Source organism: Leucopleurus acutus (genome assembly GCF_964270905.1).
Source record: "Leucopleurus acutus genome assembly, chromosome: 17".
Classification (NCBI taxonomy): domain Eukaryota; kingdom Metazoa; phylum Chordata; class Mammalia; order Artiodactyla; family Delphinidae; genus Leucopleurus; species Leucopleurus acutus.
The window spans coordinates 68,959,696-68,976,331 of record NC_139159.1 but is presented as its reverse complement, the minus strand read 5'-3'; the positions used below and the strand labels follow the sequence as shown (position 1 = coordinate 68,976,331).

Sequence of the window (16,636 nt, the reverse complement as noted above, 5' to 3'; positions counted from 1 at the left end):
GGCAGGAGGGACTATTCCATCACCCTCTTCTTTTGCTTACCACAGCCATAAACGGAGGCTATAAAACCAGTCTAATTCATGGCATTGTGGCGAGAGCAGCTCATAAAACGTGACTGCAAAGCACTTGACAAAATGAAGTGCTGGTTACGTAAACAGCAGGTAATGATAAAGGTCAACTCCCGATCGGGGAAGCAAGGGTAAGTTTCCCCAGCACGTCTTTTAAATCATTCTCTTTCATCTGAACAGGCAAGACTGTTTATTGCCTTATTTCCTTGGGAGCAATAAAATGTAAGAGGCTGGCGCTGATCAAATGTCAGAGGGTCCAAAGCGATCACAAATGTGTCAATGAATTTAAATGAGGTGGATAAAGATTTCATCCCAGGCTCCTTGTTACTCCGGAAAAAAAGACATTAAATACATGTAAGATGTGTGCATTGCTAAAATGATTTTCAAGGGAGAGCAGAAGGAAGCTAATGAGCTTTGAGTATCTACTATGCACCATCATAGACAACATGCTAGGTGCTTGTCATAGTTAATCTTCTAAAGGCGTCTGAGAGTCAAGTATCACTGCTATTGTTTTACAGATGAGAAAAACTAGGACCAGAGAGGTTAAGCTGTCTGCCTAAAGTTACTCAGCCTGTATGTGGCAGGGTGAAACCCAGGTCTGCTTGACTCCAGAGTTATTGGCAGTCAAGAGCACAAACCCAAGCAGGGAACATCAATGTGTGACATACCCTTTTAGAAGATAAATGGGGTGGTAGGGTTGCTGTGAACTGGAGAATGCCTGGTTCACCTAAACATAACACAAGTGCGATGCATTGTAAACACTTTGCAGGAAAACAAAACACAGGCGGGGGGTGCAGTTCCACTTTTTGACCGCAGGGGTCACCTCAAATGAACTGCAAGATGATATGATGGAAAAATCTCTTTGGTAGAAGACAAAAGACCAAACGTCTGGCCCCTTCTCTTCTACTTATGAGCTGTGTGAACTTGAACAAGTTTCTAAACCTTTCTGGGCCTTGGTTATCTTGTTTGTAAAAAGGAACTCTCTCCAAGGCAGGAGGCTGAATCTGATGACTGTTCAAGTGGTGTCTTAAATTTGAGATCTGGGAAAATCATTATTGGAAAACCATGGCCATGAAGACCATGCAGAACCAAGCTGCTGAAGGGACCAAGGAAAGAATTCAGCCCTTCTCCATGAAGAGAGGCTTGATTGGCTGTTATCCCGGGCAGGAGTCTGCATTTAATCTCCTGCACTGTTTACTCAGACCCACACATGTATCCACACCAAACACCCTACAGAAGCACCATAAGAACAAACGCAGAGCAGACAATGCAATGAGACCCAGGTGGCCACTGACCTTCCAAATACCGGGTTCAGTTGTTTAGGGATGTATTTGTCCCGGTCTTTGATTTCAGTTTTGCCAAGCTTGACCACAATGTAGGGATCCGATTTGCCATCTGGATCAGCTGGACTAAGATTAAATGCCTGGAGAAGAGAAAAAAAATCCCTTTGGTCCAGTGGTTCTCAACACTGGCTGGCACCGGGATCCCCTGGGAGTTTTAAAAAATACTGATGCCTGAGGTCTATTCCCAGACGTTCTGATTAAATTGGCCCTGGACTTGGGGATCTTTAGAAGCTCCCTAGATGATTCTAGTGTGCAGCTATAAAGTTAAGAACCACTGTTTTAGCCTCTCTACTCTGCTGTTAAAAGTTATCAGCTTTGCCCAAGTTCTGCTTTCTCTGGAGTTGTCTCCCCAGTGGAAAGCAGCCCTTGGCACAGAGTAATGAGGAATCTGCTGGACCAGGAAGCAGACGGCATGAATTTGAGTTCCAGTTCTAGGTAGTCATGTGATCTTGGGCAAAACATGTCATCTCTCTGAGATTAATATGTAAAATTATGGGATAGACCTAAAGCCTCCTCCCAGAAGTAGTGGACTCTGAATCCATGACCCCATCAGTCTTGCATTTAGCGCTGGTCAGCTGAGTAATGATCTGTTTCCATCAGGGAGGACCAGGGTAGGGAGCTGGTGAGGAAGGACATGGAGAAGATGGAGAAACTGCAGAGATGAGAGCTGGATAAGAAACAATTGCATTTTTAGGACTCTGTCTTACAGACAGGAGGGTATAAGCACACAAAGCTATATTTTCAAGGTTGTTCATTAGAACGTTGTTTAATAGCTAAAAATTGTGAACAACCTATATGTCAATTACTTAGGGAGAAACTCCATCCAAAATTGTCCCTCCCCTGCTGGCCCCATGGTCTAGTGGTCAAGATCCTGGTTTCCATCCAAAATTGTCCCTTCCCCATTTACTCTCGTCACCACATTGCCCAATTTTTCTTTTTTACTGAAGTATAGTTGATTACATCCCCCAATTTTAATTCTTTATTTAGCAGTTATCTCTGACATTCATCTTGCTTATTTATCTGTCTGTTGTTTATTTTCATACCCTCCTAATGCCCACACCACCCCCAATTAGTTATAATTTTCATGAGAGCAAGGATACTGTCTGTCTTGTTCATTACATTAACTCCAGGACTTAGGACAGGGTCTTCCCAATATTTGTTGAAAGAATGAATGAAGGATACTACAAGTATCCTTTATTGGATCCTTTATCCTTTATTGGATAACTTTACAAGTTACTTCTCATCTTTCCAACTAGACTGTGACTTCCTCTAGGGCAGGCACTGTGTTTTTTTCCGTCACAATATCCTTAGTGATTAGAACATGCCTGGCACATGGTGGTCATGGCCATGATGACGTTGCTGCTAATAACAAAGGAAACATGAGAACTGCATGATGGAAAGGGGATGTTTAGTTGTCCCCTGGCATTAAAGAATAATTCGTCTTTGTTTTATGTTTCATTTCGGTTTCTAAAAACGATTTTAGGCAAATTAAGCAAAGAGTTAATGTAAAATATAATGACTACAATCAAATAAGATTATGAAAATCAACTCCAAGGTCAGGAGATGAAAACAAATACATGAACCATAAATGTCTAGTACACAGTTGCTTTGATTGAGCACCAAATTTGGCCCCAAGCTTCCTGGCAATCAGACCAAAAGTTTCACAATTAGTGTTTAGTGCTCTCATTATCAGAAAGGAGGAAGCCTAGGGCAGATAATATTTTTCTTGGAAATACAGTGGAAATGAAATTTCTGACTGCAGCAGAACAGAGGCATAGCCCCGGAGGCGGGGGAGGATTGCACAGTGGCAGCTGCCCTGTTCTGCCCTGGTTCTTCCCGCTGTCTTGCCTGTGAGCTTCCTGCTTCAGTGCTACTTGGTTTCCTGCCCAGCTAGCAGGCAACCACAGAGAGCAAATAAAGCTACACAGGGCAGTCCTCTCAGCCTGGGAAATATTTTCACTCAGTGAAAAGCCAGCAAAGGTCCATGTTACCAACCAAACATCATACCCTCTGTTATGGACTGAATTGTGTTTTCTCAAAATGCCTATGTCAAAGCCCTAACCCCTAATGTGACTGTATTTGGAGACAGGGCCTTTAGGGAGCTAATTAAGGTTAAATGAAGTCATAAGGGTGGTGTCCTAATCCGATAGAACTGGTGGTCTTACAAGAAGAGAAAGAGACAACAGATTTCCTCTTCTCTCTCTCTCTCTCTCTCACACACACACACACACACACACACACAGAGAAAAGGCCATTTGAGGACACAGCAAGAAGGTGGCCATCTATAAGCCAGGCAAAAAGGTCTCACCAGAAACCAACTCTGATGGTACCTTGATCATGCACTTACAGCCTCCAGAACTGGAGAAAATGAGTATCTGTTGTTTATGTCACCCAGTCTACGGTATTTTGTTATGGCAGCTCTAGATTAAGACAACCCCTCAGAGTAAACAAGGATGCCTCACCGCAACAATGTACACCCTGATCAGGACTTTGATGGGGTGGTTGGATGGAATCCCTTGCTGGATTCTCAGCTGCTTGCTGTCCTTGATGCTGGAATCCTCGGGGCTTTTGTAGATGCAGAAGGAGCCCTGGAACCACAAAGCACTACCCGTTGAAACAAGATAGTCATATGTCCCGCTGAAAACCAACCAGGTAGAGGAATAAATTATTGATACACGCAACAACTTGGATGGATCTCAAGGACATTATATAAGTGAAAAGAGCCAATCTCAAAAGTCTCATACTGGAGGGTTCCATTTATATAACTTTCTTGCAATTACAAAATTATAAAGATAGGGGATAAGTCAGTGATTGCCAGAGGATAGAGACAGTCACAAGCAGGGCATAATTATAAAGGGGTAGCATGATGGAGATCTTTGTGGTGACGGAATAGCTCTGTATCTTGTTTGTGGTAGTGGTTACACAAATCTACATATGTGATAAAAATTACATAAAACTATATACACACTCTATCAATGTGGATATCCTGGTTTTGATATTTACATAAGATGTAAACAATGGAGGAAACTGGGTGAAGGGTCCACTAGACCTCTGTCTACCATCTTTGCAACTTTCTGTGAATCTGAACTATTCAAAATAAAGAGGGTTTTTTAAAATTAAAAAAAAAAATGTCTAGGGCATAGCGCTGGGAAAAGGAGCACAGCCTGGGACCCAACAGGACCTGGGGTGGTGCTACTCTTGTCCCCTGGATGTCCTCAGGCCATTCACATAACCCTCCTGCATCTGTGCTTCTTCATGGTACATCAGTGAATCAGTGTTGGTACAGTACCACCCTCCTCACGGGGCTGTTACGTGAGAAACAAATAGGAGCATCAGATGGAATCCTGAGTGCCTTTTACATGCAGGGTGCTGAGCTAGTGTTTCCTCCCATTATCTCATTCAATCTTGGCTTCAGTATTTCTATTTTCAGATGCCACAACCGAGGCTCAGGGAGGTCAAGTACTGCTCAAGATCACAAGCTAGTTAGGATTTAAATCCTAAATGAGGATTTAAACCCAGACTGGCAAGCTGCAATGCCCATGCGATTTCCAACACATCACCTTCATATAAAGGGCCCAGGCGTGCAGTAAGTTCATAGCGAGTGTCAGCTACTGCTTTGTGGCGCTGACACCGTAAGTCTGCCAGATGAAGGGTTTGTGTTGTTTGATTAATTTAATCATTCAGCTGATAGGCTTGTATAAATCATATGTTTGGTAGGTCAGGGGGTGGGAAAAGCAGAGTAAAATTAAGTGATCCCTTTAGGCAATGACTCTGCCTCCTCATATTCCACAGACTGAGCTCCGATCCCCTTTACTGGCCACAAATCAAATACCTTGAAAGACTGGGGCTAGGTCTTGTGGGGTTCTAGAGAGGGAGGGGCCTGCAGAGAGATTAAGGATTTTCCTTACAGACATCGCACACCACAGTCCAACAGAATTGAGTCATATCCGACATTTATGGACAGGAGAGCCAGATAAAAGGGTTAACCTTAGAACCTGCCTTAAACTTTCCTATGACTCGGTCTCTGTCAAGGCCATGGTCATCCTCCGTAGACTTGCCTCTGAGCAGCTCAAAGGTTTTCACCCAGTCTTCAAAATTGTTGAATTCACTCTCCAGATCCCCATTGTATATCTTCAGGGAAAAGGGAGAAGAGTGTGCTCAGAGGAAGGAAAGCCCAGGATTGATTTAATGAAAACTGCCAAGATTCTCCAAAACCAGCCTTCATACGTATATGCCCCTTGGAAAAATCTAAGAGGCGCTGTTAATTTATCTTCAGCAAAATAAGGAATATGATTGACTTGGCATTCCTAGAACTAAGTACCACTCTGAAATTTATAAAACGTTTCTGATAAACTTTGAAATTCCAAGAAGTATAGCTAAACCAACAATATTTTAAATATAATATATAAGTATAAATGTGACAAAGCTTTTTATAGCTAATTGATGTCATTGACTTTTGGATACAGACTACAATATTTTGAGGACATTCAAATTAAAAAATATTCATTGAACATTTCATTCTTAACACATATAAAGTGATGGAATATTTGTTTTTATTATAATGCATGTAGTCATGAATTTTCCAAGCAGAAAATTACATATATATTTTAGAAATGGAAAATTGGATTGAGTTTTTGATTGAGTAATATAATTAAATCACTTATTCAAATTTCCCATCAAAATTACTTACCTAAATTCATTATCTAGGTACATAATTTTCATAATGCCAATTTTCATATCCATCAATATGCCTCTAGCTAATAGCCTCTGGCTAATGTTAGGACTGGTCTGACGAAGCTGACTTTTGTAAGAGTTAAAACTCCTGCTATGTCCAGTCTGTACATATCTGCACGATGATGTCAAGCCCCGAGAGGTGAGCCCAAGGGGACTGTAAATTACATTGTTGCATCCAGGCTAACCAAGTGAAGCTATGCCCCTTCTCAATAGGAGGATGTAGAAAACAGAAAACTAGCAAGCTCCACTGTCTTGGCTTGCATGCTTGTTAGTTTGTTACTCTGCATCAATGATTATAACAAAGACAAAGTAAGTTATTCAGACAAAGGTATTCTGGAGTTGACTGAAGCACTAAAAGAACGCCCACCTCCTGAGTTTCCCACCCTAACCATGGCCAAGATGGCTGTGTCCACACACCTGCAAGACAGCCAGGTTGGGGATTTCTTTTTCTTTGAGTTTCTTCTTGAGTATTTTGTCTTTCTTCTTCTTCGGGCCATCTATATTTACCACTACCTCGTCTGGTTTTGCCTCTGTGGACATTTAGTGAAAATGGTTAGACTTCTTACGCTGTTGAGATGAGAAGAAACAAAGTCAAGCTCCCTCTTTCCCTTTGCTCTGGCATGTGTCATGACCCTTCTTTTAAGAAAGAAATAGTAACATTTCACTGTAGGATTTCTGCACATAGCCCTGCAGACCGTGCACTGAAGGAGCAGAGGAGATACCACTTATGCAGCAGTAGAGTGTCAGTGGATGCCCTGGGGCTGGCAATGTGTTGGCCTTCCCTGCCATATGCAAGAATTCGTTAAGCTAGGCACGGAGAGGGTAAGTAATTTGCCCAGTCACCCAGCTAGCAAAGAACAGACCCAGGATGGAGTGACACCAAAGCTTTAGATACATTCCCTCTCAGATCTGTTTAGGAACTTGAGAATCATCTAGTTCAACAACCTCATGCTCAAATATGCTAAGGGTCTAACACAATGTCACAAATGTACTTAGATTATTCAGTAATTTTTTAGGAGCAGATGCTGGAGAAAAATCACCCAAGCTCCACTATTTTCTAGCTGCATAAACCTGGGCAAGTTACTCAGCCTCTTTGTACTTCTGTTTTACTATCTGCAAATCAAGATACTATTGCTTATGTCATGGGGTTGGCCTTAGAATTAAATGTGCTAGTAGGAGTGGCCTGAGGAACCGAGCTTGGCTCTGGTTTTCTCACTTTTTGTGCCACCTGAAACAGCACTTGGTGTTACTGTTGTTTTTAGGCCAAGACTTACCGTTGGCTTACATCAAGTTTGTGGTCATTTCAAATCCCAGGGCTCTTCATTTGAGCTTCTGCCAAACCAGATCTACCCAAACCTTGTCACCTGCGTTTTGGAAGCTAAATCCAGGTCACCTGTGTTAAAGTTTATCGTGCTGGCTCTGGCCTGTCGTCCCAGCTTGCTCCTAGTTTTACTCTGCTGTTTCTGCATTAAGACTGTCAACATAGGGACTTGAGCCAAAGGGTCGATTTCAGCACTCAACTGAACTCAGGAGACCTGGGATCTGGTCTCCATCCAGCTCAAATCAGCTATGTGACCTCTTTCAAGTGTCGTCATCTTCCTGGGATTATTTCCTCACTAGGGAAATGAGGGCTTTGGGCTCCAGTGTTGCGCCCATGGCTCCCATTTTAACATTTGCTCACTCACATGGCCTTAATGCATGTTCAAATGTCCCCAGAACAGCCACTTACCTGTGTTGCCTGTTTGCTCCTTGGAATTGCTCTCCTTTTCCTTTGAGAAAAGAGGGAGACGAGATGATGGACACTGTCTTGTCTCACTTATTAACCCTGACTGCTAACAGTTCTCATTCAATTATCTCAGCCCTCTGCATTTTAAAAGAATATGCAAACAGTCCTCAGTAGCCTCCAGATGAAGCCTCACTGTAAAGACCTAGGACTTAAGTGCAGGGAGATGCCCTGCCCTAAAGAAGAGGCGCCCACACCTCCAAAACCAGTGCCACCAAACTGTGGCCGTCCTCGTCCTCTGTGTGCAGCCTCCTCTCAGCTGCTGGGAAAGCAACCCCTCTCCCCACTGTTCTTCCACATCCCTGGAGCATCACCTCAATCTGCAACTATGAGTTTTATGGGCTGGCATGTTGGGTTGTTGGGTTTGTCCTGGGACTGGGGAGGTTAGCAGAGAAAGAGGAAAGGGCTGAACACTCACCAGAAGTGGTAGTGTCCATTGTAGTAAAACGAGGGTGTTTGGAAGCAGGGATTAACACTTAGTTTGTTTATTTAACTATATGTCAATATTCATGGATAGTCCTTGATGAAGAAATTATGGTCTTTCCAAATAAAGAATCAGAAGAGTTGCTACTCAATAAAATATGATGATAACATCTGAACAACTTTCCTTTCCATTTTTACTCAGGGAAGAGAAGTCTTACAGCTTCGGCCACTGAGCTTTTGCCTGTGTCTCCAGACCCACTCCCCACTGGTTCTCTGGCTTTATAACTCAATCCCTTTCTTATTCCATGTGCATGAGACCCTGCTGATTATTCCCATTTGCTAAGGCCAAGACCTCTGCCTTTACTTTGATAATTTCCCATATGAACTTAGAAATCTGCTGGAGACCCGGAGCCCTTTGACCTGGAATCTCCAGGTGAACCTGAAGCCCCCTTCGCTGATGCCCACATGTCCAGAGACCCATTTCTCTTGGCTAGACCTCCCTGAGGTGGGCAGATTCCCTGGATGCCATGATAGACTGCACATCCTGCCAGCATTTACAGCAGAGCCTGTGTCCTAGGGCCAGCTCCAGCCAGACAGTGAGGATTTGGCAGTACTGGACCCTTGGTCCTTTCAGGCTTTGAACCCTTCAGCAGTTAACAGAACCACACCCAAGTAGGGCCTACCTATAGCGGAATTTAAAAGAGGGGACAATGCAGGATTTGAGGTGGGGGAGAGTGCTAAATGGTGCTGTGCTCTTATCGAAGCCTTGACTGTCACAGCCAGGAGAGAGTCTACCTTCTGTGCTTTCTTCAGGGAGGCATAATATTTTGACCACCAGTCAATGACGTTTTCAGCAGATTCATCCGCTATGGTCCTCTTTCTCCTTTTAGTAGACTTCCGAGAAGGTCTCCCGGCATCCTGGCAAGGGATGAAGGATGGATTGTTAGGTGTCAAGGATCTGCATGCCGGTGGCTAAGTGGTTTACTAAGGAAGAGGACATGTAGGTACCCTCGGGGAAGTGGATGGAGGTGTCAGCAGGTTTTGTGATTGCAGCTCTCTGTCCCTCTTAAATCAATAAAAGTTTAATAATCTGTCATCCATTAATGAGTTTATTTGACATTTATCAAGCAGGTATGAGATTTTGTGGTTGACATTGGGGATGTAAGGGGTAGACATCATCCCTACTTTTGGGAAGCTTCGAATTCAGTGCAGGAGACAAGCAGGCTACATGATACAATGTGATATAGTAGAAAAGGAATTAGCTTCTAAACATAATATAAACGTTTATGATTTTATGATTCTCAGTTTCCTCAACTAGGAACAATAATACCTGCTCACTTCACTGTCATGAGGATTAAGTGACATAGGTAGACAATCCCCCTTTAGCATCACTTCTGATTTGAACAGATGCAAATAAATGACACCTACAACATAAGTGATGGGGGGGATAGGAGAAGCAGTGTGATGCATACGTGGCAGAAGGGAAGCATTTGGGGAGAAAGTTGTGTCATGCCAAATTTATCGTGTACTTATCATCCATTTGCTCTCAGACATCTCTCAGGTATCTACAATGTGCCAGCCACTCTATCAAGTGCAGGGGATACAGAGATATTTTTAAAAATCATCTATGACCTGGTGAAGCCCACAGTTTTATGGTGGCAACAAACAAACTGAAATTTGCAACATAAAGTGGCAGGTACAATGCTGGTGGGATGGAGAGAACCCCGTGGGCTGTCAGAGAGTCACGCTGAGCCTGGATGAGATGGGAAGAGCCTGAGAAAATAGCCATTCATCTACCATACTGTGCCTTTTATTTCAGCTTTTATAATTTGCTGGGCAGGTCATCTCTTAGGACTTTCTTAAACCTGCTTTCTTCTTTAAGTCAGTTGCTAGATACACCAGGATTTTGCCCTTAAAACTATGACTTAAAAGATTACTCATGTCCCCATTTTACGGTCTTGTGTACTTATCCATCTCCCCTCCCAGAATCTCAGCTAACTGAGGATAAGTCTCACTTTTATTTAGACCAGAAGACGCATCTTTTTGGTCCCACGTGACGTTGTACAAAGTAGGTTCAAAATATTTGTGGCATAAGCCTTGATGAGGAAACCATTGTTTTTCCAAGCTAATGAATTAAGAGATTCTGTTCAATTAAATACTGCTGTCACATTTGACTAGCACTTTAATTTCACATACACTGACTTACTGATTCTATGACAATGCTGTGAAGTGGGTATTGGTGTCCCCGTTTTACAGATGAAGAAACTAATGCTCAGAAATGTGAAGTTGCTTGCCATGGTCACACAGCTAGTAGGTGAGAGGATTAGTATCTAAAACCTCTGAGCAAACTCTAATGTGCCTTGTGAATATGAAGAGGGATGACATTCCGACCTTCGCTTTTCTGTCTTTTGGTGGCTCCTGGGCTGCAGGTTTGTGTTCCGTCTCCAGCATAGGGGATGGGTCAGGGATATCAACCAGGCTGGCTGCCTGAACCTGGGCCAAGTCGGGTACCACTGTGGGAGGCGGCCCAATATCCACAAAGATTTGATCTGTTGGGAGCTGCTGAGCAGAGCTGGGGGTCTCAGAAGGCTCAGTGGAAATTAATGAATCTGAAATAGCCAAAATGAAAGTACATTGGGTCAGGACTTCCCTGGTGGCACAGTGGTTAAGAATCTGCCTGCCAATGCAGGGGACATGGGTTCGAGCTCTGGTCCAGGAAGATCCCACATGCCATGGAGCAACTAAGACGGTGCGCCACAACTCCTAAAGCCCACGCACCTACAGCCCGTGCTCCGCAACAAGAGAAGCCACCGCAATGAGAAGCCCGTGCACCACAATGAAGAGTAGCCCCCACTCGCCGCAACTAGAGAACAGCCCCGCACAGCAACAAAGACCCAACGCAGCCAAAAATAAAAAATAAAAGAAGTAGGGGGGACCGCAGGAAATTCTTCAGAAAGATCCTGCAGGCACCACGGTTTTGTAGCCCACAGCGCTAGAATCTAGAAGGAGCTTCCTACCTTGCACAACTTGGGCTCCATCCACCTGTGAGGTGAGGGCAAGGGGCTCCCTGGATTTACACAAAAACTGTTTCAAGCAGTTGATGGTGTAGGTGCCCACGAGGGTGCTCCTCCCAAAGGCTCTCCAGTCCACCACGCAGATGCTCAGGGGTGGGTGCAGAAGCTCATTCTCAGGCAGCTCCTGCAGGGAGAGGCTGGGGTGAAGTGGGGCACTGCCTGGGCTGACCTGTCTGGGTGTAGGACCAAAGCGAGCCAGGTACCCATCCTTCCTCTGTCCCTGCCTGTCCTTTCCCTACAGGTCACCCCTGCAGCTTGCCAGAGTCTGGAGCAATGCCTTCTCAAGCCAGGGAGTCATTACCCAACATATGACGGATGGTACTAACGATTCACCCCAGGTGTAAATTGCAAAAATCACACACTCCCAAGTTCTCTATGGCAGTCGTCTTCAATCCTCTTACTTTGTCATTACTGTATTTATCCAAACTTTCATCTCAGATGAACATTAATCCAGACCCAAGATATAAAGCAGATGAGAATTGAGCCATTTAAGATGGAGCTGAGCGTGAGGGGCCAGAGCCCCATCCATTTCTTTACCCTGGTGGACCCCGAGGCTCAACAAAGTCTGATTTGGAAGGTTTGCAAACACAGTACACATTCTTTAATTCTAGTCCTTCTTGATTCAGAATCTGTGTCCGTTGGAACTGACTGGGTTAGACCAAGCAAACTTTGACTTCACAGTTGGTTCCAAATCAGAGCACAGAAATAAACAAAAGCACAGGTGTCAAACACTGCGTTTGACACGCTATGTACAAATAATTTTTTAAAACTCTAACCATTGTAGTAAGTTCCATGACAGTGTCTTCCAGGCCAGTGGTTCCCAAACTCCAGTGTGTATCAGAGTCACCTGCAGGGCTTGTCAAACCAGAGGTGTCTGGGCCCTACCCCCCAGTCCCAACAGTCTCTGGTTCAGTAGTTCTGGGGCAGGGCCTGAGAATCTGCATTTATAATAAGTTCCCAGGTGATGCTGATAAACTGGGGTCCACACTTTGGGAACCACTGTCACCTTCTTTGATTTACTATACGATCTACACCCAGAACCTTTAAACACAAAACAACAACAAAAGTCTGTTTTATCCCATTCTGCAATTCTGGCTTTTTACTGAATTAAACTGTTCTTTCTTGTGAGTAGTGGGGCACCTGAAACCCTGAAACATCTCCCCAAGTCAGCTTCAGGAAGGAGTGGGTCGCATCTATGGAGATGAAGGGAACGAGCGGGTGGGGCAGGGGAGGGGAGAGACCCGCACCACTTCGAAAGCATCTGCCTGGACGCTGAAGTTTGGGTTGTTCTGGTAGCTCTGGATCACACAGGACTTGACTCCATGCCCGCCACACTCGATGAGGACCTGGGGACGATCCACCGAGAGGAGCTGCACCTTCTTCATTTCCCGGACTCCCCAGAAGAGAACCTGAAGAGAGGATGGCAGGGCTGCCACACAAAGGCCCAGGGAGGCGCCAGCAGGTGTGGGAGCGTCAGCTGTGCCGGCCTGAGAACCACAGGATGTCCTTCCAGGAAAGGATGGGGCGGCTCCCTGTGGCTCTGTCCGATCAGCCACGTCTCCTTCCCACCCCTCAAGTCCCCTGACACATGCAGGCATGACTGCAATGCACCAGTGCCCTTTAGTCCCAAAGAACAACCCAGTTCTTCCGGGCCCCATACCTCCACTTGGTATTTACTCAGCACTGGCCGGATGCTGGCAGGAACAGGGTAGATCTGGGTGACATCGGGTGGGTCGAGGGGAGGGAGCCCTTGCAGCCCAGACGCAGGGACCTACCGCACAGATCAAGCGCTGGTTAGACATTGGGAGAGGTAAGGAAAATGAACGCTGCCACGCAATGACCTCGTTGGAAAGACTGTCACTGTTTTAACCAAAGGAATGTTTCCAGCTTAAAATGTAAATCAAGATGATGCATTTTGTCACAGTGAATAATTTCTTAATTTACAAATGCATTTGTTCACAAGGGTAATCAACGTTTAGTGAGCACTCACAACGTGTCACAAATTAATAGTTTCATAAGCTTCCAGCGAGCTCGCAGTATAGAGGAGAGGAAAAAAAGACAGATAGATCCTCATAACCTCATTGTATTTCATTCTTTTCATTTTTTCTTGAAAATTAATTACATAAACACTTATCTAAAGTTTAAAAAGAGCAATAAATTAATTTTAAAGCTTCATATTAAAATTTTGGAAAAGCAAGTTTTCAATTCATAATATTTTCTAATATCCTTCATACTTATTCTTTACCTTGTGGGTAATTTAGAAGTAGTCTCCTTAATTTCTGAATTTATGGTGTTGTTGTAGAAGTACTGCGTGATTTACAGAGTGGTCAGAAAAATATACTCTGTAGGATTTTAAACCTCTGAAGTGTTTTGAATGTTATCTGACATTATTGGAAGCAAAAAATTCTAGTAACACCTTTGCAGATGATTTATTCATTAAAGAATATAAGCAGTAAATATATAGGATTAAACATTTAAAAAATATCTCTGGTATCTAAATGTTTGCAGATATTATAGAAATAGGAAATAAGTAAACCTACAGACATTAAATAATAACTGAAAAATTATGAGTGGTAAAGTAATGGTTGAATGTTTTGAGTATGTAGGATAAATTCAAGTATTTTACAAATGGCTGAAATCTAATTTTTTTCTGTCATTAAAGTATATATATATTCAGTCAAAAAAAAAGAAATGACAGGGGAATTACAGCCGTAGAATAGAGAAGGGTCTCTGATCAGATTCTAAACCTCTGAGACTTAACTATCCTCCCACTGTGCACTACAAGAGATTGATTTAATCACATAGAGACTAGTCATAATCAGTAAAACAAAATGAAGTCTTTTGAAGGCAGACCTCCAGGAAAAGGTGTTATTTCCTGTGCATTTGGAGTCGACAAAACCGCAAGAGGACAATTGCTATGCTTTATTGAAATCTCACACAAAGGACTTAGAAAGTCTCCTAAGGAAAGGGCCTTTCTCATTTGTGGGCCACCCCACATTACCTTCAAGACCTGGCTCAACACGTACATCTTTCAAGAAGCCACCCCTGATTTGGTCCCGGCCACTGTGGCCATTCTCCTAATCTTCAGTCCTTGGAACACAGTGTGTCCTCTCTGGAGCCCAGAAACCAGGCTCTGCTGTGTGACCCTGCATGAGTCCCTTTCCCTCTCTGGACCTCAGATATTGGGCCAGCTGACCCTTCAAGTCCCTCAGGAGCCAGATGTTCTATTAAACACTGCTTTGGAGCAGGAGGTTTTCCTCGCTGGGGGAGTTTGCCTGACTTGGCCAAGAGGAAGCCTTTGTTTACTTCATTATTCTCAGACTCTCAGGTAATGCTCCAAAGCCAGTGAGCTCTTGATAAATGTTTATTGGCTGACACACATTAGCTCCGTATGCTCAAAAAAGCCTATTTGCCCATCAAAACCTGTAAAGCACAAACATATCACCATTTCTTTTTCACAGACATATTCTAGCTGGCATCGGCAGATGTGGTTCAGTTAATTACAAGAAAGCCCAGAAAAAGAAGACAGCAGTCACTGCGAATGCCAAGTAGGCTCAAGATAATGAAGCCGCAGAAGGAACCAAACCAGATCAAGGAGCCGGGAAAAGGTGAGGTGAACACTGCCTGGCGGCGAGGAGGTGAGCGATCCAGGCTGCAAAACATCGCCTCCCTAAGAAAGCTAATTGCTCCTGTGGCTCCAAACGTAAAGCCACAAAAACAGCTGTGATGGTGGCACAGGATGGGATGGTGCCTCTGGATGTGCTTTTAAAAGTGCCATATGTGGGCTTCCCTGGTGGCGCAGTGGTTGAGAGTCCGCCTGCCGATGCAGGGGACACGGGTTCGTGCCCCGGTCCGGGAAGATCCCACATGCCGCGGAGCGGCTGGGCCCGTGAGCCATGGCCGCTGAGCCTGCGCGTCTGGAGCCTGTTCTCCGCAATGGGAGAGGCCGCAACAGTGAGAGGCCCGCGTACCACAAAAAAAAAAACAAAACAAACAAAAAAAAAACATATGTTTTGCTCGTCTTGGGGCCTCTGCCTTCAAAAAATTTACAGATTAAGGGAGACAAGCTGTAAACAATTGCCTTTATCAAAGCCTAGATTTGGGACTTCCCTGGCGGTCCAGAGGCAAAGAATCTGCCTTACAATGCAGGGGACGTTGGTTTGATCCCTGGTCAGGGAAGAAAGATCCCACATGCCGCGGGGCAACTAAGCCTGCACGCCACAACTACTGAGCTCATGCACCTCAACTAGAGAAGCGAAAACCCACACGCCACAACTAGAGAGAAGCCCAGGCACCGCAAGGAAGATCCTGCGTGCTGCAACTAAGACCCAATGCAGCCAAAAATAAAAATAAATAAATAAATCCTAAAAATAAAAGCCTGGATTAAATAGAAAAAGAAGCAAAGTGACGTAGGATGGAAGAGGAGAAAACATTTGACTGAGGTGGGGGAGGGGAAGCTGCCTGGAGGAGGCAACTCTTGTCCTGAACTGTGAGGATGATCAGTTTCGTAAATAGGTAAATAGAGTGCAGGGGGTGGAGTCGGCAGAGCAGGGAGACATTTCGAAATAGGGTGACAGCGTGGCCAAAAGCAGAGAAGCACATCTGTGCGCTGAGGTCTGAGAATTCAGAATAGTCTGCTGTAAAGAGGCCACAGTACGTGCAGAGTAACTGTGCTGAAATGTGAGCCGGAAAAGGCAGTTTGAAGACAAATTAATTTGGGGAGAGCTTAAATGCTAAGCTACGGAAATCTGACATTCTCCTATGGGCCAGATTTTCTTTTCATGAAATATTAAGAGTTACCATGCAAAAAGAAAATATTTGTACTCACAAACATTTGGGAAATGTTGAATTTCAAAAAAGAAAGAAATTTCAAAAGTTTCTTTATAGCTGACTTCTCAGAGTCTTTACTATGGTAACGGGCATTTCAAAGTCCCAAGAGGGACATAATATGAAGAATTTCCCAAACTTTGTTTTTGTGGGGGTTTTTTTTGCAATACACAGGCCTCTCACTGCTGTGGCCTCTCCCATTGCGGAGCATAGGCTCCGGACGCGCAGGCCCAGCGGCCGGGGCTCACGGGCCCAGCCGCTCCGCGGCATGTGGGATCCTCCCAGACCGGGGCACGACCCCATGTCCCCCGCATCGGCAGGCGGACTCTCAACCACTGCGCCACCAGGGAAGCCCCCAAACTTTGTTTTTACTGTATTTAGAGGGA

At 44.4% G+C, this 16,636-nt stretch overlaps 1 protein-coding gene across 1 annotated transcript in view; it reads right to left on the bottom strand.

Moving 5' to 3' along the window:
• FER1L6 (fer-1 like family member 6) overlaps positions 1-16,636 on the bottom strand; it is a gene marked incomplete at both ends in the record, with an annotated part of 145,669 nt that overhangs the window by 26,705 nt on the left and 102,328 nt on the right. The window contains 10 exons of the mRNA XM_082858894.1: positions 1,362-1,489; positions 3,872-3,997; positions 5,409-5,540; positions 6,561-6,673; positions 7,873-7,912; positions 9,145-9,267; positions 10,741-10,958; positions 11,367-11,547; positions 12,671-12,832; positions 13,084-13,194. Of these exons, the coding sequence (XP_082715020.1) occupies positions 1,362-1,489; positions 3,872-3,997; positions 5,409-5,540; positions 6,561-6,673; positions 7,873-7,912; positions 9,145-9,267; positions 10,741-10,958; positions 11,367-11,547; positions 12,671-12,832; positions 13,084-13,194 (1,334 nt within the window). The remainder of the gene's footprint in view (positions 1-1,361; positions 1,490-3,871; positions 3,998-5,408; positions 5,541-6,560; positions 6,674-7,872; positions 7,913-9,144; positions 9,268-10,740; positions 10,959-11,366; positions 11,548-12,670; positions 12,833-13,083; positions 13,195-16,636) is intronic.